Below are 22,737 nucleotides of genomic sequence, written 5' to 3' on the forward strand. Positions count from 1 at the left end.
TCAAACTCTTAGAAAAGAGTGAAACGTCACTGCCACGCCTCACTCCTGTCTGGAGAACGTCCTGGGACATTTCTGCCGGGATGTTACATAAAACAGAGATTTTCCTGAATGAAAATGAATTGTCCTGGTTTTCTTGATAATACGTCAAACTGTTATTCACTTTATCTTTCAAATATAAGTATGTGTTTGACAGTAAGAGAGATTTTAACTATTATCACTATAGTAAACCATCAAGGAAGTGAAAACAAACAGTAAAATAAACAACATTTTACACACATTTTAATAATTTGATGAAAATTGTGAAGCACCAGTTTAATCCAGTTTAATCCAGGTGACAAATGACATCCGCCTGAACACTGATGCAAAGTCTCAGTCTTAATCCTGTTAGATCTGAGCGCTGCTTTTGGCACTGTGGATCATGGGATTCTCTTACAGAGACTAGAGGACTGGGAGGACATCTGTGGTACGTCACTAAACTGGTTCAAGTCCTATTTAGAAAACAGGGAGTACTTTGTTGAAATTGGAAAATGTGTCTCAGATAAAATGTCCCTGACCTGTGGGGTGCCCCAGGGGTCAGTCCTGGGACCCCTGTTGTTCAATCTCTACATGCTGCTGTTAGGTCAGTTAATACGCAGCAATAATGTGGCACACACAACTCTGCAGATGACACTCAGATCTATGTCTCACTGCAGCAGGTGAATATGAACCAGTGGATTCACTCACTGCATCAACAGATCAGTGTGTGGAGGAAAAACAACTTTCTCCAGATAAACTCAGACAAGACTGAAGTCATCATCTTTGTCCCACAGAAACATAGAGAAAGTGTCAGCATCACCTCCAGTCTCTCTCTCTCTAAAACCTTCAACTCAGGCGAGAAATCTAGAGGTAATAATGGACTCAGACTTGAACTTTAACAGCCACATCAAATCAATAACATCTGTAGCTTTTTACCACCTAAAAAACATAGCAAAAATCAAAGGTAAACTGTCAAAACCAGACTTAGAGAGACTTATCCATGCGTTTGTCTCCAGTAGGTTAGACTACTGTAACGTCCTGCTCACTGGCCTCGCCAAACGAGCCTTAACACAGAACAGAACATCCAGAACGCTGCTGCTCGGGTCCTGACTAGAACCAGGAAGTACGAGCATATAAGTCCTGTGCTCAGGTCTCTGCACTGGCTTCCTGTAGCTCAAAGAATAGACTTTAAAGCAGCTCTGCTTGTGTATAAGTCTCTCCATGGCCTAGGTCCAAAGTTCATCTCCGACATGTTAGTGCCACATGAACCATCTCACACTCTGAGGACTTCAGGGACCGGCCTCCTGCTGGTGCCAGAGTCAGGACTAAACATGGGGAATCAGTGTTTCAGTTTTATGCAGCTAAAACCTGGAACAGTCTTCCTGAAGATGTGAGACAGGCCTCTACTTTGACAATATTTAAATCCAGACTCAAAAAGGTTCTGTTTATCTGTGCATACGACTGAGAGGTTTTTATTCAGCACTCTTCTCCTTTAATGGTAAATTTATGATGATTATTTGTGATTATTTATGTTTTGATTTGTGTGATTTTAATGTCTTTCTTATTCTGTAAAGCACTTTGAATTACCCTGTGTATGAATTGTGCTATACAAATAAACTTGCCTTGCCTAATCCATGAACATTTGTCTCATGTCATACTATGTTGTGGCCACTAGAGGGCAATATAATTTTTAAAAACTTCACACTACCAGGAATAATATCTTATCTTTCATCCTTAGAAAATGTGTGTTTTCTGGGAGATAAACCCTTTTGTTTTTCTGTTTAATCCGTGCATTTTTCATTCACAGTGTAGCGTTTTGTGTGGATCATGTTGAGACATTTTGGAGCTGGTTCAGATCACTGTGCTCTTCAAACTAACACATATTTGATGTTGATAAGTTGAACTGTTCCTCAGCAACACCCATAGAGCATATCTGACCTAAACCTGAACCTAACCCATATCTGAAGGACTTTACTGATGCTTCATTTGTCTTCGCTTTGACAACATTATGGTCTCTGTCCGTGGTCCTGGACGTCACGACTTTACGGGTCAAAATCCCACTTTTGTCCACGATATATTTAAAACTCTTCTGATAATAATCTGTTTGTCCGTCCCGCTCCTGACAAAGAAAACAAACCTGACCCATTTCCATTAAATTCATCAAACACTAATATCAGTCACCAACACCCACAGCTGAAGTTATTGTTACGTAACTGATGTTAATGATTAGCAAAGATATGGAAAAGTCAACACTAATCACTCCAACTGTGACAGAATATAAAGCTCATTTTCTGTGGCCACATTTTACACTGACAACATGACTCCTGTCGTTTTACTCCTGCTGCCTCTTCTCCTGCTCCCAGGGGCTCGACTCGAGGGTAAGTCCACTACTAAAGCTGCACCGTGTAACTTTTCTGCCAGAGGAGCCATTATCTCCATAAAGGTGTTACTGCTATGGCATTAAACTCGTCTTTATCCTCGGAGACAAACACTAAATCAATAACAGGTCGGCTCTGTGGACAGGCAGCCCTGCTCGCAGAAAGAATTTTTAAATAGTTTTTTTGGCAATTAAAACACTTTTCAAAACAGATAACTGTGAGACAGGTAAGTTTAACGTGAGACAGGTAAGTTTAACGTGAGACAGGTAAGTTTAATGTGAGACAGGTAAGTTTAATGTGAGACAGGTACTTTTAACCCTCTGGTGCACAGCGGTCACTGCAGTGGACAGTTACTAAAGCAACTTTCTCTTTAATGCGTTGGTTTATGGTGGAGCCTCTGGAGTGCTCTCTGCTGCCACACTCCATTGAGATCAATTCAGTGGTCAGTCGGTGTAACTGCAAGTAAATTTCCTCTGATTGGTTTTCTTATTCAGGCCTAAACATTTTCCAAAAAATGTTGAAATGTTTTTCAAAGCATAAAAAGAAACGTGTTTGTATATTTACAACAGAACAAAAGTTAATTCATATTTACAGGCAGTTCACAATGTCACAAAATCTTGACCAAGGCTTTCATAATTCATGCATCAGAGGGTTAATGCCAGTTACATTGTGCACATTTGATGCTCCTATAAAGTCTTTATTTCATATTTTTGGTTGTTTTTGTGCAGAATCCGAGTCTCTTCCCATTGAGATCCAGGTGATGAACAGTGTGACGAACGCTCCGGCTCAGACCTACAGCGCGTCTGTGGTGAAAGGAGGAATCCTGCTCGGAGCCATGAAGAGACTCATGGCGTCCAACGCAGGGTTTAAGTACGTCACATTTTAAAATTCATATTAATCTGATAAATGGACCTTTTATTTTTACTGTTATTTATCGTTTGCACCTTTAGATTCACATTCGAGGAGAACCTAAACTTTGGCCCTTTCCTGGTCAGTGTGAACGGTTTGGCTGGTGACCCTGAGGACCACACATACTGGGAGCTCCTGGTCAAGACTCCCACGGGCGACACGCTCCGACTGGATGTGGGTGAGTTTGTGCAACCAGGGAAAAATACTGTAAGTCACGTTCTGAATGATGTAACTTATGAGGATGTGGTTTTCAGGGATCGGATGTTATGTCCCAAAAGCCCACGAGCAAATCATTCTGAATTTTAATAAATGGTGAGAATTCAGCAACTGATGATCAACATAAAGAAATGTGTCTGATGTGATCAATAAAGCTCCATTCAAACACAGCTGTGTGTTCAACATCAATGTCTGTGAGTTAAACATCACACACTCATATTTGACAGTGGGTCATAAAGTGTTCAATTCAGGAGATTGTTTTGTTATTTTTTTTACATTTCTTTTAATATTTTGCTTCACCTCCTGAGACCTGAGCTCTTTCATGTTGTGGCTTTATTAATTTCTATTTGTTCTTTGGGCTGATTGGACCTGATGATGTAAAAACAAAGAATTATATTTTACATTATGTAGTTTTTGTGGAGAAAAGTGATGTCAAACGAATGTCCTCATATGTGGACATTTTTAATCATTTTGATAAAACATTTGAATAATGATTTGCAAAAACTATTTATTAAGACCAATAATGTGTCTCATGTGAAGAGCTGCAGACAGGGGAGACATGAACCTTTACAAAAAAAAATATTCTAAACATTCTAAACTCTTAAAAAATTTCCAAATTGAATATATTTGCATTGTTGCTGTTCTTAATGATGTTATTCTTCTTCTAAAAATCTGCATTGTGGCATAAGACACAGTGACATATGTGTGACTCATAGAAAAAACAAACTGATTATGTTTTATACACATCATGTTTAATTATGGAGTTGGACTAAAGCCATAAAATCCAACTAATGCAGTTGAAGGACTGATGATTATTTTTACACTTTTATCCTCCATGTCAAAACAAACCAACCCCAAATGATTACGATAAACAGGAGAAAATATCTTTCTCTTCCTTGTCAAGTGCCATTGCATAATTAAAATACTGTGTCAACATTTTAGTGACTCAGACTCTGAGTTTGTTTGTTTCTTTATTGTTTTTCACATGTTGCACCAAGAACAGAGGAAAAATAGTGATTTAAATCAACATTTAGCACAAACTAAACAAACAGGTGTGACTAAACTAAATAACCCAGTGATAACAGAATACAACGAGTTACACATATTTTCTGATCAGCAGGTACGTGGTTATATGTTTATTAATCAGCTCAGACTGAAGTCGTCTTCATGCGCTGGAATATTCAAAGATGATCTTATCATTTGCAATTGGAATGTAGCACCCGATATCTGGAAAACAAACACGTCAGTCGTGTTTATCATACAAACTGTGCCTGATTCACTGTGGCACAGAGTTTATATTTAGGACAAACCTAAAACGTCACAAAACACTTTTAACTCACTAGCATCAGGTATTATGACAGTCCCGTCCGGTTTCTCCACCAGCAGCTGCCAGTAGGTGCGCTGAGAGAAATCTCCATACAAACCATTCACACTGGTCACAAAGGGGCCGTAATATTTGCTCTCAGTGTAGGTAAAACTGAACACAACATTTAATATGAGCAGAAATGTCATCACACATGACTCTAGACGGCACAATCATCACAGTAAACTCTAACCTGAAGTTGGTGGTTTCCTGGAGTCGTCTCATTGCTCCCAGCAGAATTCCTCTGTAGGGCACAGAAGTGCGGTAGATTTTTCTGGCTTGACCTGGGACCAAAGAGTTTCTCACTTCAATCGTGACGGGAGTTTCAATGGGGGGTGGTACTGTAAAGAAAAAGGAAGTGTTATATCTCAAACATGAAAAACAAAGGCTACCAAAACACACCTGTCAGAAAATCTACATTAAACTGAATCTCATCAAATAAATAAACAGGACAGTCATGAAATGTTGACACTTTGGGCTGAAACTGCAGAGTTTTTAGTTTTGACTTTATAAGCTGCAAGTTCATGGTCAAAACATGGATGTGGAAAAACTCAAAGGGTGTGTTCATCTTGTCCTGGTTCTGTCTGATTTTGTCCAGGTTTAGTCCTAATGTAGACCGGCCTTGGTCCTGTTCTAGTCCCAGATGTGGTTTGTGTGATAAACTGCTCTTTCTACAGCACAAACCTTCAGTGATCTGAGGATCCCCATGAGACTGTCCACCTGCAATTCAAAAAACTCAACGTAATGAGATAAATTTACATCATTTAACAACAAACAGACAACACAAGTCCATTTACCTCCTGAAGTGACGCTCAGAAGAAGCAGGAGCAGCAGAGTGATGGAGGCCGTCAGATGCATCGTCAAACACAGTAACTTCTCCTGGTTTGGTGTCACTTCTTTTTAAAGTATCAGGAAGTATTTTATCACCCAGAGCCAGGACACACAGCTGCTGTCTCAAGATGTACAGTTATGATAAACATGATATCAGACCTCCGCCTGTGATGGAGCTGTATCTGCAGTGACACCACCAGGACTGATTAACACAAACACTGAGACTGTCCAATCGCACAAATATAGTCCACAATGTCTGTAAGAAGAAAACATCCAGTCTCACTGACACTAACCACGTAGAGCTTACCAGGAAAACAATAACATCTCCGTAGAGACAACAAGGTGATGTACCCACTGCCGGAAAAGTTACGAAGTGCATCTTTAAATGGACCTTTTCAGAAGCTCTGCTCATGTTCACGATGCACATTTTTACTGTTATTTATCGTTTGCACCTTTAGATTCACATTCGAGGAGAACCTAGACTTTGGCCCTTTCCTGGTCAGTGTGAACGGTTTGGCTGGTGACCCTGAGGACCACACATACTGGGAGCTCCTGGTCAAGACTCCCACGGGCGACACGCTCCGACTGGATGTGGGTGAGTTTGTGCAACCAGGGAAAAATACTGTAAGTCACGTTCTGAATGATGTAACTTACACATACTGGGAGCTCCTGGTTAAGACTCCCACAGATAAAATATTTTGATGAAGATGTAAATTTGTTTTGCACTTCCAGGCCCCTCCCTGAACCGCCACCTTAACGTGGTGGAGGGGTTTGAGTGCCCGAATGATCCTGGGAGCTATGTTGTCGGGGGCTTCATGCCCCTGGTAGGGTCACCCATGGCAAACAGGTCCAGGGAGATGGGACAGACTAAGAGTGGTTCAGAAGCCCCTTATGAAAAGAGTACAATCAAGGCAAGCTACGTCGCCTGGACCGGCGTTACCAGGGCCCCACCCTGGAGCCAGGCCTGGGGTGGGTGCTCAACAGCGAGCGCCTGGTGGCCGGGCCTTTCCCCACGGGGCCCGGCCGGGCTCAGCCTGAAGGAGTGATGTGGGGCCGTCCTCATGTGGACCCACCACCCGCAAGAGGATCCGTAAGGGGCCGGTGCATGAAGATCTGGGCGGCAGTCGAAGGCGGGGGCCTCGACGACCAGATCTCTGGACATGGAGACTGGCTCTGGGGACATGGAATGTCACCTCGCTGGGGGGGAAGGAGCCTGAGCTTGTGCGGGAGGTTGAGCGTTACCGACTAGATATAGTCGGCCTCGCCTCCACGCACAGTTTGGGCTCTGGAACCCAACTTCTTGAGAGGGGCTGGACTCTCCATTTCTCTGGCGTTGCCCGCGGGGAGAGGTGGCGAGCTGGTGTCTCATTGCCCCACAGCTCAGCCGCTTCGTGTTGGGGTTCACTCCAGTGAACGAGAGGGTCGCGTCCCTGCGCCTTCGGGTCGGGGACAGGTCTCTCACTGTTGTGTCGGCCTACGGGCCAAGCAGCAGTGCGGAGTACCCGGCCATCTTGGAGTCCCTGGGAGGGGTACTAGACAGTGCATCGACTGGGGACTCCGTTGTTCTCCTGGGGGACTTCAACGCCCATGTGGGTAACGACAGTGACACCTGGAGGGGCGTGATTGGGAAGGACGGCCTCTCTGATCTGAACCCGAGTGGTGTTTTGTTATTGGATTTCTGTGCTAGTCCATAACAAACACCATGTTCGAGCACAAGGGTGTCCATCGGTGCACGTGGCACCAGGACACTCTAGGTCGGAGGTCGATGATCGACTTTGTTGTCGTATCATCTGATCTCCGACCGCGCGTCTTGGACACTCGGGTGAAGAGAGGGGCTGAGCTGTCAACTGATCACCACCTGGTGGTGAGTTGGATCCGCTGGCGGAGGAGGAAGCCGGACAGACCTGGCAGACCCAAGCGTATTGTAAGGGTCTGTTGGGAACGTCTGGCGGAGCCTTCTGTCAGGGGGGTCTTCAACTCCCACCTCCGGGAGAACTTCTCCCTGATCCCGGGGGAGGTTGGAGACATGGACTCCGAGTCGGCCATGTTCTCTACCTCTATTGTCGATGCGGACGCTCGTAGCTGTGGTCGTAAGGTCTGCGGTGCTTGTCGCGGCGGCAATCCCCGAACCCAGTGGTGGACATCGGAAGTAAGGGATGCCGTCAAGCTGAAGAAGGAGTCCTATCGAGCCTTGTTGGCTCGTGGGACTCCTGAGGCAGCCGATGAGTACATGCGGGCCAAGCGTGCCGCGGCTCGGGCAGTCACAGAGGCAAAAACTCGGGGTTGGGAGGAGTTCGGGGAGGCCATGGAGGAGGACTATCGGACGGCCTCAAAGAGATTCTGGCAAACTGTCAGACGCCTCAGGAGGGGGAAGCAGTGCTTCACCAACACTGTTTACAGTGTGGGTGGAGAGCTGCTGACCTCGACTGGGGATGTTGTCGGGCGGTGGAAGGAATATTTTGAGGATCTCCTCAATCCCCCCGCCATGTCTTCCGAGGAGGAAGCAGAGACTGGGGACCCAGAGGCGGACTCGTCCATCACCCTGGCTGAAGTCACCGAGGTGGTTAGCAAGCTCCTCGGTGGCAAGGCTCCGGGGGTGGACGAGATCCGTCCTGAGTACCTCAAGTCTCTGGATGTTGTGGGACTGTCTTGGCTGACACGTCTCTGCAACATCGCGTGGCGGTCGGGGACAGTACCTGTGGAATGGCAGACCGGGGTGGTGGTCCCTCTGTATAAGAAGGGGGACCGGAGGGTGTGTTCCAATTACAGGGGAATCACACTCCTCAGCCTTCCCGGTAAGGTCTATTCCAGGGTACTGGAGAGGAGAATCCGACCGATAGTCGAACCCCGGATTCAGGAGGAGCAGTGTGGTTTTCGTCCTGGTCGTGGAACACTGGACCAGCTCTATACTCTCCATCGGGTCCTCGAGGGTTCATGGGAGTTTGCCCAACCAGTCCACATGTGTTTTGTGGATCTGGAGAAGGCATTCGACCGTGTCCCTCGTGGTGTCCTTTGGGGGGGTGCTCTGGGAGTATGGGGTCCGGGGCTCTTTGCTAAGGGCTGTCCGGTCCCTGTATGACCGGAGCAGGAGCTGTGTTTGCATTGCCGGCAGTAAGTCAGACCTGTTCCCAGTGCATGTTGGACTCAGGGCTGCCCTTTGTCACCGGTTCTGTTCATTATATTTATGGACAGAATTTCTAGGCGCAGCCAGGGGCCGGAGGGGGTCTGGTTCGGGAACCACAGGATCTCATCTCTACTGTTGGCAGATGATGTTGTCCTAATGCTTCTTCGAGCCAGGACCTGCAGCAGGCACTGGGGCGGTTATGGGTAATGACCGAAAGGACAAGGTCACGGATACAAGCGGCCGAAATGGGTTTCCTCCGCAGAGTGGCTGGGTGCACCCTTAGGGATAGGGCGAGGAGCTCAGTCACACGGGAGGAGCTCCGAGTAGAGCTGCTGCTCCTACACGTTGAGAGGAGCCAGCTGAGGTGGCTCGGGCATCTGCTCAGGATGCCTCCTGGACACCTCCCTAGGGAGGGGCATGTCCCAGCGGGAGGAGGCCCCGGGGAAGACCCAGGACACGCTGGAGGGACTATGTCTCTTGGCTGGCCTGGGAACACCTTGGGATCCCACCGGAGGAGCTGGAGGACATGTCTGGGGTGAGGGAAGTTTGGGAGTCCCTGCTTAGACTGCTGCCCCCGCGACCCGACCCCGGATAAGCGGAAGAAAATGGATGGATGGATGGATGGACTTCCAGGCCACCATAGAACCAAGACACAGTGACATATGTGTGACTCAGAGAAAAAACAAACTGATTATGTTTTATACACATCATGTTTAATTATGGAGTTGGACTAAAGCCATAAAATCCAACTAATGCAGATGAAGGACTGTATGATTATTTTTACACTTTTATCCTCCATGTCAAAACAAACCAACCCCAAATGATTACGATAAACAGGAGAAAATATCTTTCTCTTCCTTGTCAAGTGCCATTGCATAATTAAAATACTGTGTCAACATTTTAGTGACTCAGACTCTGAGTTTGTTTGTTTCTTTATTGTTTTTCACATGTTGCACCAAGAACAGAGGAAAAATAGTGACTTAAATCAACATTTAGCACAAACTAAACAAACAGGTGTGACTAAACTAAATAACCCAGTGATAACAGAATACAACGAGTTACACATATTTCCTGCTCAGCAGGTACGTGGTTATATGTTTATTAATCAGCTCAGACTGAAGTCGTCTTCATGCGCTGGAATATTCAAAGATGATCTTATCATTTGCAATTGGAATGTAGCACCCGATATCTGGAAAACAAACACGTCAGTCGTGTTTATCATACAAACTGTGCCTGATTTACTGTGGCACAGAGTTTATATTTAGGACAAACCTAAAACGTCACAAAACACTTTTAACTCACTAGCATCAGGTATTATGACAGTCCCGTCCGGTTTCTCCACCAGCAGCTGCCAGTAGGTGCGCTGAGAGAAATCTCCATACAAACCATTCAAACTGGTCACAAAGGGGCCGTAATATTTGCTCTCAGTGTAGGTAAAACTGAAAACAACATTTAATATGAGCAGAAATGTCATCACACATGACTCTAGACGGCACAATCATCACAGTAAACTCTAACCTGAAGTTGGTGGTTTCCTGGAGTCGTCTCATTGCTCCCAGCAGAATTGCTCTGGGGGGCACAGAAGTGCGGTAGATTTTTCCGGTTTCACCTGGGACCAAAGAGTTTCTCACTTCAATCGTGACGGGAGTTTCAATGGGGGGTGGTACTGTAAAGAAAAATGAAGTGTTATATCTCAAACATGAAAAACAAAGGCTACCAAAACACACCTGTCAGAAAATCTACATTAAACTGAATCTCATCAAATAAATAAACAGGACAGTCATGAAATGTTGACACTTTGGGCTGAAACTGCAGAGTTTTTAGTTTTGACTTTATAAGCTGCAAGTTCATGGTCAAAACATGGATGTGGAAAAACTCAAAGGGTGTGTTCATCTTGTCCTGGTTCTGTCTGATTTTGTCCAGGTTTAGTCCTAATGTAGACCGGCCTTGGTCCTGTTCTAGTCCCAGATGTGGTTTGTGTGAACCACACAACATAAACTGCTCTTTCTACAGCACAAACCTTCAGCATCTCCATGAGACTGTCTAATTGCAATTTAAAAAACATAAATTAATGAGATAAATTTTCATCATTTATCAACAAACAGAAGACACAAGTCCATTTACCTTCTGAAGTGACCCCCAGAAGAACCAGGAGCAGCAGAGTGATGGAGGCTGTTAGATGCATCGTCAAACACAGTAACTTCTCCTGGTTTGTGTCACTCCTTTTTAAAGTCCCAGAAAGTACCAGGAAGTATTTGTCATGTATTGTTGGATTACACACAATTAGGACATTTTGTATTTCAGTGTAATTAGGAAACACCCTTTATTCAACCACAGGCCCAAATAACATTGTGCCATGACCATAATTACATCCCATTATTAAATCTAAACGATCATGGTGTTCTCTTTGTCCAGAAGAACAAAAAGTCCAACAGGTGTTTATGAGCTGGGAGAGGCTTTTAAAATAATTTATTCTCCACAATGAATGAATGATTTCATTCATTCCTTCCTCCTCCTCGCCTGGCCGATTTTTCTTGTTTTGTCTGATTTTTCCTGTTGTTTTGTTTTTGTGTGTATATCACGGTGGCTGAGTGGCTCATGCCTTACAGCAAGTGGGTTTGGTTCGATCCCCGGGTCGCCCAGGCCTTTCTGTGTGGAGTTTTTCATGTTTCTCCCCGTGTCTGGATGGGTTTCCTCCGGGTACTCCGGTTTCCCCCATCAACCAAAACATGAACGCCCTTCGAGACAACTGTTGTTGTGATTTTGGGTGTTACAAAAATAAATGAATTTAATTGAATGATTTACCAACCAAGTGTACCAATCGGTAAAATGACATCAGTCTCTCTCCAGCAAAGTGTTAAAATAATCATCTTGAGTTGAAGTTTTTGTAAAGTGAAGCACAGTCCATAATGTGTTAACAGTTTAATTTGACTCATCTAAAGGACTATGTGCAAATACAAAGTGTCATCTGCAGATTACAAATATCAGTGCAGTGCCAGATGGTGAAGCGAGTACCAAGGGCTGGACATCATCATCATCATCATCATCATCATCATCATCATCATCATCATCATCATCATCATCATCATCATCATCATCATCATCATCATCATCATCATCATCATCATCATCATAGTGCAGTGCTTTAGTGTCACTGAGCTCAATAAAACTAAACCTATTCAGATTTCAGTGCATTATTCAGATTATTTTTCCACTTTTTTATTATTATTATTTACTCCTCTCCAAGTAAAAATAGCACCAACCCAAAACTTACCATGACAAAGAAAGGACAGGGTGAAACTGGGAGGCACCAAGAGGAAAATAATTCTGTCAGAAGCAAATAATCCAACTGCTTAACCCTGGTGTGTTCCTCCCAGTTGAGTTATGCAAGTTCTTCTGGGCTCAGTTTGACACAATTTTTTCTCTTATAACTCAGCCATAAAATAACATACTTTTTATATAATTTGGGGTTTATTTTCAGCCTGACTTCAGACTAATGTACTGATACCAAATGTTTTGTTAATTTTGGCTAGTAGGCCGTATTTTAGTAAAAAAAAAAAAAAAAAAAGTGCATGTTTGGACCTCAAAATCTCCTGTATTTTTGGTTGTTTTTGTGCAGAATCCGAGTCTCTTCCCATTGAGATCCATGTGATGAACAGTGTGACGAACGCTCCGGCTCAGACCTACAGCGCGTCTGTGGTGAAAGGAGGAATCCTGCTCGGAGCCATGAAGAGACTCATGGCGTCCAACGCAGGGTTTAAGTACGTCACATTTTAAAATTCATATTAATCTGATAAATGGACCTTTTATTTTTACTGTTATTTATCGTTTGCACCTTTAGATTCACATTCGAGGAGAACCTAAACTTTGGCCCTTTCCTGGTCAGTGTGAACGGTTTGGCTGGTGACCCTGAGGACCACACATACTGGGAGCTCCTGGTCAAGACTCCCACGGGCGACACGCTCCGACTGGATGTGGGTGAGTTTGTGCAACCAGGGAAAAATACTGTAAGTCACGTTCTGAATGATGTAACTTATGAGGATGTGGTTTTCAGGGATCGGATGTTATGTCCCAAAAGCCCACGAGCAAATCATTCTGAATTTTAATAAATGGTGAGAATTCAGCAACTGATGATCAACATAAAGAAATGTGTCTGATGTGATCAATAAAGCTCCATTCAAACACAGCTGTGTGTTCAACATCAATGTCTGTGAGTTAAACATCACACACTCATATTTGACAGTGGGTCATTAAGTGTCTGTACCAGACCATTTTGGGCTAAACCAAAGAATTCAGGAGATTGTTTTGTTATTCCCCTCCCTGAACCGCCACCTTAACGTGTTGGAGGGGTTTGAGTGCCCGAATGATCCTGGGAGCTATGTTGTCGGGGGCTTCATGCCCCTGGTAGGGTCACCCATGGCAAACAGGTCCAGGGAGACGGGACAGACTAAGAGTGGTTCAGAAGCCCCTTATGAAAAGAGTACAATCAAGGCAAGCTATGTCGCCCGGACCGGCGTTACCAGGGCCCCACCCTGGAGCCAGGCCTGGGGTGGGTGCTCAACAGCGAGCGCCTGGTGGCCGGGCCTTTCCAGACGGGGCCCGGCCGGGCTCAGCCCGAAGGAGTGACGTGGGGCCGTCCTCATGTGGACCCACCACCCGCAAGAGGATCCGTAAGGGGCCGGTGCATGAAGATCTGGGCGGCAGTCGAAGGCGGGGGCCTCGACGACCGGATCCCTGGACATGGAGACTGGCTCTGGGGACATGGAATGTCACCTCGCTGGGGGGGAAGGAGCGTGAGCTTGTGCGGGAGGTTGAGTGTTACCGACTAGATATAGTCGGCCTCGCCTCCACGCACAGTTTGGGCTCTGGAACCTAACTTCTTGAGAGGGGCTGGACTCTCCATTTCTCTGGCGTTGCCCGCGGGGAGAGGTGGCGAGCTGGTGTGGGCTTGCTCATTGCCCCACAGCTCAGCCGCTTCGTGTTGGGGTTCACTCCGGTGAACGAGAGGGTCGCGTCCCTGCGCCTTTGGGTCGGGGACAGGTCTCTCACTGTTGTGTCGGCCTACGGGCCAAACAGCAGTGCGGAGTACCCGGCCTTCTTGGAGTCCCTGCGAGGGGTACTAGACAGTGCACCAACCGGGGACTCCGTTGTTCTCCTGGGGGACTTCAACGCCCATGTGGGTAACGACAGTGACACCTGGAGGGGCGTGATTGGGAAGGACGGCCTCTCTGATCTGAACCCGAGCGGTGTTTTGTTATTGGACTTCTGTGCTAGTCACAGTTTGTCCATAACAAACACCATGTTCGAGCACAAGGGTGTCCATCGGTGCACATGGCACCAGGACACTCTAGGTCAGAGGTCGATGATCGACTTTGTTGTCGTATCATCTGATCTCCGACCGCGCGTCTTGGACACTCGGGTGAAGAGAGGGGCTGAGCTGTCAACTGATCACCACCTGGTGGTGAGTTGGATCCACTGGCGGAGGAGGAATCCGGACAGACCTGGCAGAGCCAAGCATATTGTAAGGGTCAGTTGGGAACGCCTGGCAGAGCCTTCTGTCAGAGGGGTCTTCAACTCACACCTCCGGGAGAACTTCTCCCTGATCCCGGGGGAGGTTGGAGACATGGACTCCGAGTGGGCCATGTTCTCCACCTCTATTGTTGATGCGGCTGCTCGTAGCTGTGGTCGTAAGGTCTGCGGTGCTTGTCACGGCGGCAATCCCCGAACCCGGTGGTGGACATCGGAAGTAAGGGATGCCGTCAAGCTGAAGAAGGAGTCCTATCGAGCCTTGTTGGCTCGTGGGACTCCTGAGGCAGCCGATGAGTACAGGCGGGCCAAGCGTGCCGCGGCTCGTGTGGTTGCAGAGGCAAAAACTCGGGGTTGGGAGGAGTTCGGGGATTCAAGGAGTTTTGGGGATTCAACATATGAGTTTATGACTTTCTTTTTGCATAAACTTTTAAAACGGCTCAAGGTTCTGCAGTCTTTAACATCGTCCTCTAACCTGTTCCAAACATTTACTCCAACAGTTGAAATGCAGTGCTGTTTTACATTTGTTCTGACACTTGGTTTTTTATATACATCATGTCCTCTAAGATTATAAGCACAATCTCGATTTTTAAACTTGGATATGAAATGGTAACTGTTTATTCTTAATTTTATACATAAATTGTGCAGTTCTATAATCTACCAAGTCCTTGAATTTCATTGTGTTTTTTTGGATAAAGAGTTCATTTGTATGAGCCTATAGGGGGCGCTGTTCACAATTCGCATCGCTCGTTTTTGGACAACTGCAATAGGTTAATGTTTGTTTGGTTTGTATTTCCCCACACCTCCACACAGTAGGTCATGTAGGAAAATATCAACGAAATATACAAAATGAACAATGTTTTTTCGTTCAAACATTCTTTTACTTTCGATATAATTGCTAAAGATTTGCATAATTTTGTCTTTGTGAATTGTATGTGGCTTTTCCAACTTAGGTTATTTTGGATTATTATTCCTAGAAATTTAATTTTATTTATTTGCTCTATTTCTGTATTATGAATAATAAGATTCCTGTTCACATTTATTCGGCGATTTATAAATACTATGAATTTAGTTTTCTTTAGATTTAAAGTTAATTTGTTTGCATCAAACCAGCTTTTCAGCAATTTTAGTTCTTTTTCTAGCTCCTCAATTACTGTTTCTAAATCATTGCCACAGTGTATTATATTTGTATCGTCTGCAAATAATATAAGATGCAAAGCTTTTGACACCAAACATATATCATTAATATAAAGGATAAAGAGCAAGGGGCTCAACACTGACCCCTGGGGGAGGCCACAGGTCACTGTTTGAAGCTCTGAATCCACTCCGTTTATATGGACATATTGTGATCTGTTTTCTATATAACTTTTGATCCAAGAGAAAGCCACACCCCTAATACCATATCTGTACAGTTTTCTGAGTAGTAGATCATGATTGACTGTATCAAACGCTTTAGTTAAATCTAGAAACACTGTTTAATGTTTAATTATGGAGTTGGACTAAAGCCATAAAATCCAACTAATGCAGATGAAGGACTGTATGATTATTTTTACACTTTTATCCTCCATGTCAAAACAAACCAACCCCAAATGATTACGATAAACAGGAGAAAATATCTTTCTCTTCCTTGTCAAGTGCCATTGCATAATTAAAATACTGTGTCAACATTTTAGTGACTCAGACTCTGAGTTTGTTTGTTTCTTTATTGTTTTTCACATGTTGCACCAAGAACAGAGGAAAAATAGTGACTTAAATCAACATTTAGCACAAACTAAACAAACAGGTGTGACTAAACTAAATAACCCAGTGATAACAGAATACAACGAGTTACACATATTTCCTGATCAGCAGGTACGTGGTTATATGTTTATTAATCAGCTCAGAGTCAAGTCGTCTTCAGAAGCTGGAATAATTAAAGATGATCTTATCATTTGCAGTTGGAATGTAGCACCCGATACCTGGAAAACAAACACGTCAGTCGTGTTTATCGTAAAATAGTAATAAATTACTGACTTTAAGTGTTTTAAGACGGATTAGAATCAGACAAAAAAAACTGTACTCCAGTAAGAGTACTGTTACTTGAGTAATGTTTGTCACATGTAGACGTACTTACAGTGGGAAGAGTAACCAAAACATTTACTCAAGTAAAAGTATTGGTACTTCAATAAAAATATTACTCAAGTAGAAGTAAAAGTATGTTGCTAGAAAAGTACTCTGAAAAGCACAATGTCTTTAAAAAGTTACTTAAGTTATTGAGTAAATGTAACTGAGTACTACATTATCTAAAGGTGATGTTGACTCACACCAAAACTGTGTCTGATTCACTGTGGCACAGAGTTTATATTTAGGACAAACTTAAAACGTCACAAAACATTTTTAACTCACCAACATCAGGTATTATGACAGTCCCGTCCGGTTTCTCCACCAGCAGCTGCCAGTAGGTGCGCTGAGACAAATCTCCATACAAACCATTCACACTGGTCAGAAAGGGGCCGTAATTTTTGTCCTCAGTGTAGGTAAAACTGAACACAACATTTAATATGAGCAGAAATGTCATCACACATGACTCTAGACGGCACAATCATCACAGTAAACTCTAACCTGAAGTTGGTGGTTTCCTGGAGTCGTCTCATTGCTCCCAGCAGAATTCCTCTGAAGATCACAAAAGTGCTGTAGCGTCGTCTGGCTTGACCTGGGACCAAAGAGTTTCTCACCTCGATCGTGATGGGAGTGTGAGAGGAGTGTGGTGCTGTAAAGAAAATGAAGTGTAATATCTCAAACATGAAAAACAAAGGCTACCAAAAAACAATAACATCTGTCATCTGGATGTACCTGGGCTTGAATCACCTTGTCCTATTGTGTTTCTATTTATATGACCAAAAGACTGAAATGTTTTAGTGTAACTTGTAAAACAGCCATTCAAAAGTACCTCAGCGCAGCTCGGGGGAGTAAACACAAATAAAACAAATGTAGGCAGCAGATATTTTGTTACTCTATACAAAAAAAACCCAAACAAAAGAAATGTAATCTTTATAGAGGGATATTTAGGCTGCTGTAAACACCTGAGCACTGTTTCTAGTATAACTTCACACATTATATCATTTTCAATACAAATGTCTGGGCTCTTGGGGGCCCTCTAGTGGCTTTGGGGCCCTAAGCAGCTGCTGAGTCTGTTTATAGTCCAGCTCGGCCCTGGTCAGAGCATCTACATTAAACTGAATCTCCTAATGTAGTCCTAATGTAGACCGGCCTTGGTCCTGTTCTAGTCCCAGATGTGGTTTGTGTCATAAACTGCTCTTTCTACAGCACAAACCTTCAGTGGCCTGAGGATCCCCATGAGACTGTCCACCTGCAATTCAAAAAACTCAACGTAATGAGATAAATTTACATCATTTAACAACAAACAGACGACACAAGTCCATTTACCTCCTGAAGTGACGCTCAGAAGAAGCAGGAGCAGCAGAGTGATGGAGGCCGTCAGATGCATCGTCAAACACAGTAACTTCTCCTGGTTTGGTGTCACTTCTTTTTAAAGTATCAGGAAGTATTTTATCACCCAGAGCCAGGACACACAGCTGCTGTCTCAAGATGTACAGTTATGATAAACATGATATCAGACCTCCGCCTGTGATGGAGCTGTATCTGCAGTGACACCACCAGGACTGATTAACACAAACACTGAGACTGTCCAATCGCACAAATATAGTCCACAATCTCTGTAAGAAGAAAACATCCAGTCCCACTGACACTAATCTGAAACTGGCTCTGCTCAATGTCACATCTTTATGTAACAAACTATTTTTAATTAATGATTTAATTTAATCTTGACTTTATGTTTTTAACTGAAACACGGCCCAACAAAAACACAGGTAATGTAGTTGTAGTGGAATCAGCTCCATGCCACGTAGAGCTTACCAGGAAAACAATAACATCTCCGTAGAGACAACAAGGTGATGCACCCACTGCCGGAAAAGTTACGAAGTGCATCTTTAAATGGACCTTTTCAGAAGCTCTGCTCATGTTCATGATGCACATTTTTACTGTTATTTATCGTTTGCACCTTTAGATTCACATTTGAGGAGAACCTAGACTTTGGCCCTTTCCTGGTCAGTGTGAACGGTTTGGCTGGTGACCCTGAGGACCACACATACTGGGAGCTCCTGGTTAAGACTCCCACAGATAAAATATTTTGATGAAGATGTAAATTTGTTTTGCACTTCCAGGCCACCGTAGCACCAAGACACAGTGACATATGTGTGACTCAGAGAAAAAAAACAAACTGGTTATGTTTTAAACACATCATGTTTAATTATGGAGTTGGACTAAAGCCATAAAATCCAACTAATGCAGATGAAGGACTGTATGATTATTTTTACACTTTTATCCTCCATGTCAAAACAAACCAATCCCAAATGATTGTGATAAACAGGAGAAAATATCTTTCTCTTCCTTGTCAAGTGCCATTGCATAAATAAAATACTGTGTCAACATTTTAGTGACTCAGACTCTGAGTTTGTTTCTTTATTGTTTTTCACATGTTGCAACAAGAACAGAGGAAAATAGTGACTTAAATCAACATTTACCACAAACTAAACAAACAGGTGTGACTAAACTAAATAACCCAGTGATAACAGAATACAACGAGTTACACATATTTCCTGATCAGCAGGTACGTGGTTATATGTTTATTAATCAGCTCAGAGTCAAGTCGTCTTCAGTAGGTGGAAAAAATTAAGAGGATCTTATCATTTTCAGTTGGAATGAGGCACCCGATACCTGGAAAACAAACACATCAGTCGTGTTTATCGTACAAACTGTGCCTGATTCACTGTGGCACAGAGTTTATATTTAGGACAAACCTAAAACATCACAAAACACTTTTAACTCACCAACATCAGCTCTTATGGTGGTCCCGTCCGGTTTCTCCACCAGCAGCTGCCAGTAGGTGCGCTGAGAGAAATCTCCATACAAACCATTCACACTGGTCAGAAAGGGGCCGTAATTTTTGTCCTCAGTGTAGGTAAACCTGAACACAACATTTAATATGAGCAGAAATGTCATCACACATGACTCTAGACGGCACAATCATCACAGTAAACTCTAACTTGAAGTTGGTGGTTTCCTGGAGTCGTCTCATTGCTCCCAGCAGAATTCCTCTGTAGGGCACAGAAGTGCGGTAGATTTTTCTGGCTTCACCTGGGACCAAAGAGTTTCCCACCTCAATCGTGACGGGAGTTTCATTGGAGGGTGGTGCTGTAAAGAAAATGAAGTGTTATATCTCAAACATGAAAAACAAAGGCTACCAAAACACACCTGTCAGAAAATCTACATTAAACTGAATCTCATCAAATAAATAAACATGAAATGTTGACACTTTGGGCTGAAACTGCAGAGTTTTTAGTTTTGACTTTATAAGCTGCAAGTTCATGGTCAAAACATGGATGTGGAAAAACTCAAAGGGTGTGTTCATCTTGTCCTGGTTCTGTCTGATTTTGTCCAGGTTTAGTCCTAATGTAGACCGGCCTTGGTCCTGTTCTAGTCCCAGATGTGGTTTGTGTGAACCACACAACATAAACTGCTCTTTCTACAGCACAAACCTTCAGCATCTCCATGAGACTGTCTAATTGCAATTTAAAAAACATAAATTAATGACATAAATTTACATCATTTAACAACAAACAAAAGACACAAGTCCATTTACCTCCAGAAGTGACCCCCAGAAGAACCAGGAGCAGCAGAGTGATGGAGGCTGTTAGATGCATCGCCATCGTCAAACACAGTAACTTCTCCTGGTTTGTGTCACTCCTTTTTAAAGTCCCAGAAAGTACCAGGAAGTATTTGTCATGTATTGTTTTATTACACGCAATGAGGACATTTTGTACTTCAGTGTAATTAGGAAACACCCTTTATTCAACCACAGGCCAAAAATACATTGTGCCATGACCATAATTACATCACATCATTAAATCTAAAAGATCATGGTGTTCTCTTTGTCCAGAAGAACAAAAAGAACAACAGGTGTTTATGAGCTGGGAGAGGCTTTTAAAATCATTTATTCTCCACAATGAATGAATGATTTATTTAAAGTGTAACAACAGGTAAAATGACATCAGTCTCTCTCCAGCAAAGTGTTAAAATAATCATCTTGAGTTGAAGTTTTTGTAAAGTGAAGCACAGTCCATTATGTGTCAACAGTTTCATTTGACTCTTCATGCGCTGGAATATTCAAAGATGATCTTATCATTTGCAATTGGAATGTAGCACCTGATATCTGGAAAACAAACACATCAGTCGTGTTTATCGTACAAACTGTGCCTGATTCACTGTGGCACAGAGTTTATATTTAGGACAAACCTAAAACGTCACAAAACACTTTTAACTCACCAGCATCAGGTATTATGACAGTCCCGTCCAGTTTCTCCACCAGCAGCTGCCAGTAGGTGCGCTGAGAGAAATCTCCATACAAACCATTCACACTGGTCAGAAAGGGGCCGTAATATTTGCTCTCAGTGTAGGTAAACCTGAACACAACATTTAATATGAGTTATATGACCAAAGAGTTTCTCACTTCAATCGTGACGGGAGTTTCAATGGGGGGTGGTACTGTAAAGAAAATGAAGTGTTATATCTCAAACATGAAAAACAAAGGCTACCAAAACACACCTGTCAGAAAATCTACATTAAACTGAATCTCATCAAATAAATAAACAGGACAGTCATGAAATGTTGACACTTTGGGCTGAAACTGCAGAGTTTTTAGTTTTGACTTTATAAGCTGCAAAGTCATGGTCAAAACATGGATGGGTTGGTTGGATCCCCGGGTCGCCCAGGCCTTTCTGTGTGGAGTTTTTCATGTTTCTCCCCGTGTCTGGATGGGTTTCCTCCGGGTACTCCGGTTTCCCCCATCAACCAAAACATGAACGCCCTTCGAGACAACTGTTGTTGTGATTTTGGGCGTTACAAAAATAAATGAATTGAATTGAATGTGGAAAAACTCAAAGGGTGTGTTCATCTTGTCCTGGTTCTGTCTGATTTTGTCCAGGTTTAGTCCTAATGTAGACCGGCCTTGGTCCTGTTCTAGTCCCAGATGTGGTTTGTGTGAACCACACAACATAAACTGCTCTTTCTACAGCACAAACCTTCAGCATCTCCATGAGACTGTCTAATTGCAATTTAAAAAACATAAATTAATGAGATAAATTTACATCATTTAACAACAAACAAAAGACACAAGTCCATTTACCTCCTGAAGTGACCCCCAGAAGAACCAGGAGCAGCAGAGTGATGGAGGCTGATAGATGCATCGTCAAACACAGTAACTTCTCCTGGTTTGTGTCACTCCTTTTTAAAGTCCCAGAAAGTACCAGGAAGTATTTGTCATGTATTGTTGGATTACACACAATTAGGACATTTTGTATTTCAGTGTAATTAGGAAACACCCTTTATTCAACCACAGGCCCAAATAACATTGTGCCATGACCATAATTACATCCCATTATTAAATCTAAACGATCATGGTGTTCTCTTTGTCCAGAAGAACAAAAAGTCCAACAGGTGTTTATGAGCTGGGAGAGGCTTTTAAAATCATTTATTCTCCACAACGAATGAATGATTTATTTAAAAGTATAACAACAGGTAAAATGACATCAGTCGGAGGCACCAAGAGGAAAATAATTCTGTCAGAAGCAAATAATCCAACTGCTTAACCCTGGTGTGTTCCTCCCAGTTGAGTTATGCAAATCATCAACATGTTCTAATGTTGATGATTTGCCATGGAGGAATGATGACTCGGTCAGGGCCCAGAAAAGGGAGGAGGGTCGAGCGGGAATGGAGCAAGTCAAAGCTCCAGGTTCACTATGAGATTTACAGAGAAAAGATGTATATGTACAACCACAGTTTATGTAGAACAAGGGAGAGGTATTTTTCTGACATTATTGGAAGTTGTAGTAACAACTCTCGTATCCTGTTTGCAACAGTAAACAGATTAACAAACCCCCCAGCTCCACTGCCGTTAGAACTAATTTCCACATCTAAGTGCAATGAGTTTGCAGTATTCTTTAATGACAAGGTTCAGGGCATTAAAAATGCCATAAATTCCACAATACAAATAACAACCCTGCACCCACCTAGACACTTAGAGCTGACTCACTTTGCACCTGTAACTGATAAAACTGTCCCAGAGATCGTCTCCAGTCTGAGTTCATCTACATGCTGCCTCGATGTGTTACCCACTAAATTTCTAAAGTCTGTGCTCAACAGTTTGCTGACACCACTCACTCACATAGTTAATATGTCACTTCAATCTGGAACATTCCCAAGTGCTTTGAAAACTGCGGTTATCAAGCCTCTCCTAAAGAAGAACAGTCTTGATGCCA

The 22,737-nt window shown here is 43.3% G+C and overlaps 1 protein-coding gene across 4 annotated transcripts; it reads left to right on the forward strand.

Moving 5' to 3' along the window:
* Positions 1 to 2,294: 2,294 nt before the first annotated feature.
* Positions 2,295 to 13,081, forward strand: tcnba (transcobalamin beta a). 4 transcript variants are annotated; one of them, XM_033977547.2, is made up of 4 exons: positions 2,295 to 2,393; positions 3,122 to 3,263; positions 3,344 to 3,480; positions 3,557 to 4,449. In XM_033977547.2, the coding sequence occupies exons 1-4, from the start codon at positions 2,333 to 2,335 to the stop codon at positions 3,616 to 3,618; spliced, it is 402 nt and encodes a 133-aa protein (XP_033833438.1). In that variant the 5' UTR covers positions 2,295 to 2,332; the 3' UTR covers positions 3,619 to 4,449. The 4 variants fall into 4 exon arrangements, with proteins under 4 accessions (XP_033833438.1, XP_033833440.1, XP_033833441.1 ...); XM_033977549.2 differs by having other exon boundaries at positions 3,344 to 3,476; XM_033977550.2 differs by lacking the exons at positions 3,122 to 3,263; positions 3,344 to 3,480; positions 3,557 to 4,449 and adding exons at positions 12,456 to 12,597; positions 12,678 to 12,810; positions 12,891 to 13,081 and having other exon boundaries at positions 2,314 to 2,393.
* Positions 13,082 to 22,737: the final 9,656 nt, after the last annotated feature.

Source organism: Periophthalmus magnuspinnatus, chromosome 13, assembly GCF_009829125.3.
Source record: "Periophthalmus magnuspinnatus isolate fPerMag1 chromosome 13, fPerMag1.2.pri, whole genome shotgun sequence".
Classification (NCBI taxonomy): Eukaryota; Metazoa; Chordata; class Actinopteri; order Gobiiformes; family Gobiidae; genus Periophthalmus; species Periophthalmus magnuspinnatus.

Coding starts and splice junctions, on each gene's coding strand:
- tcnba (XM_033977547.2), top strand. CDS start 2,333: ATGACTCCTGTCGTTTTACTCCTGCTGCCTCTTCTCCTGCTCCCAGGG. Junction 2,394..3,121: donor CCCAGGGGCTCGACTCGAGG/GTAAGTCCACTA, acceptor GTTTTTGTGCAG/AATCCGAGTCTCTTCCCATT. Junction 3,264..3,343: donor GCGTCCAACGCAGGGTTTAA/GTACGTCACATT, acceptor TTGCACCTTTAG/ATTCACATTCGAGGAGAACC.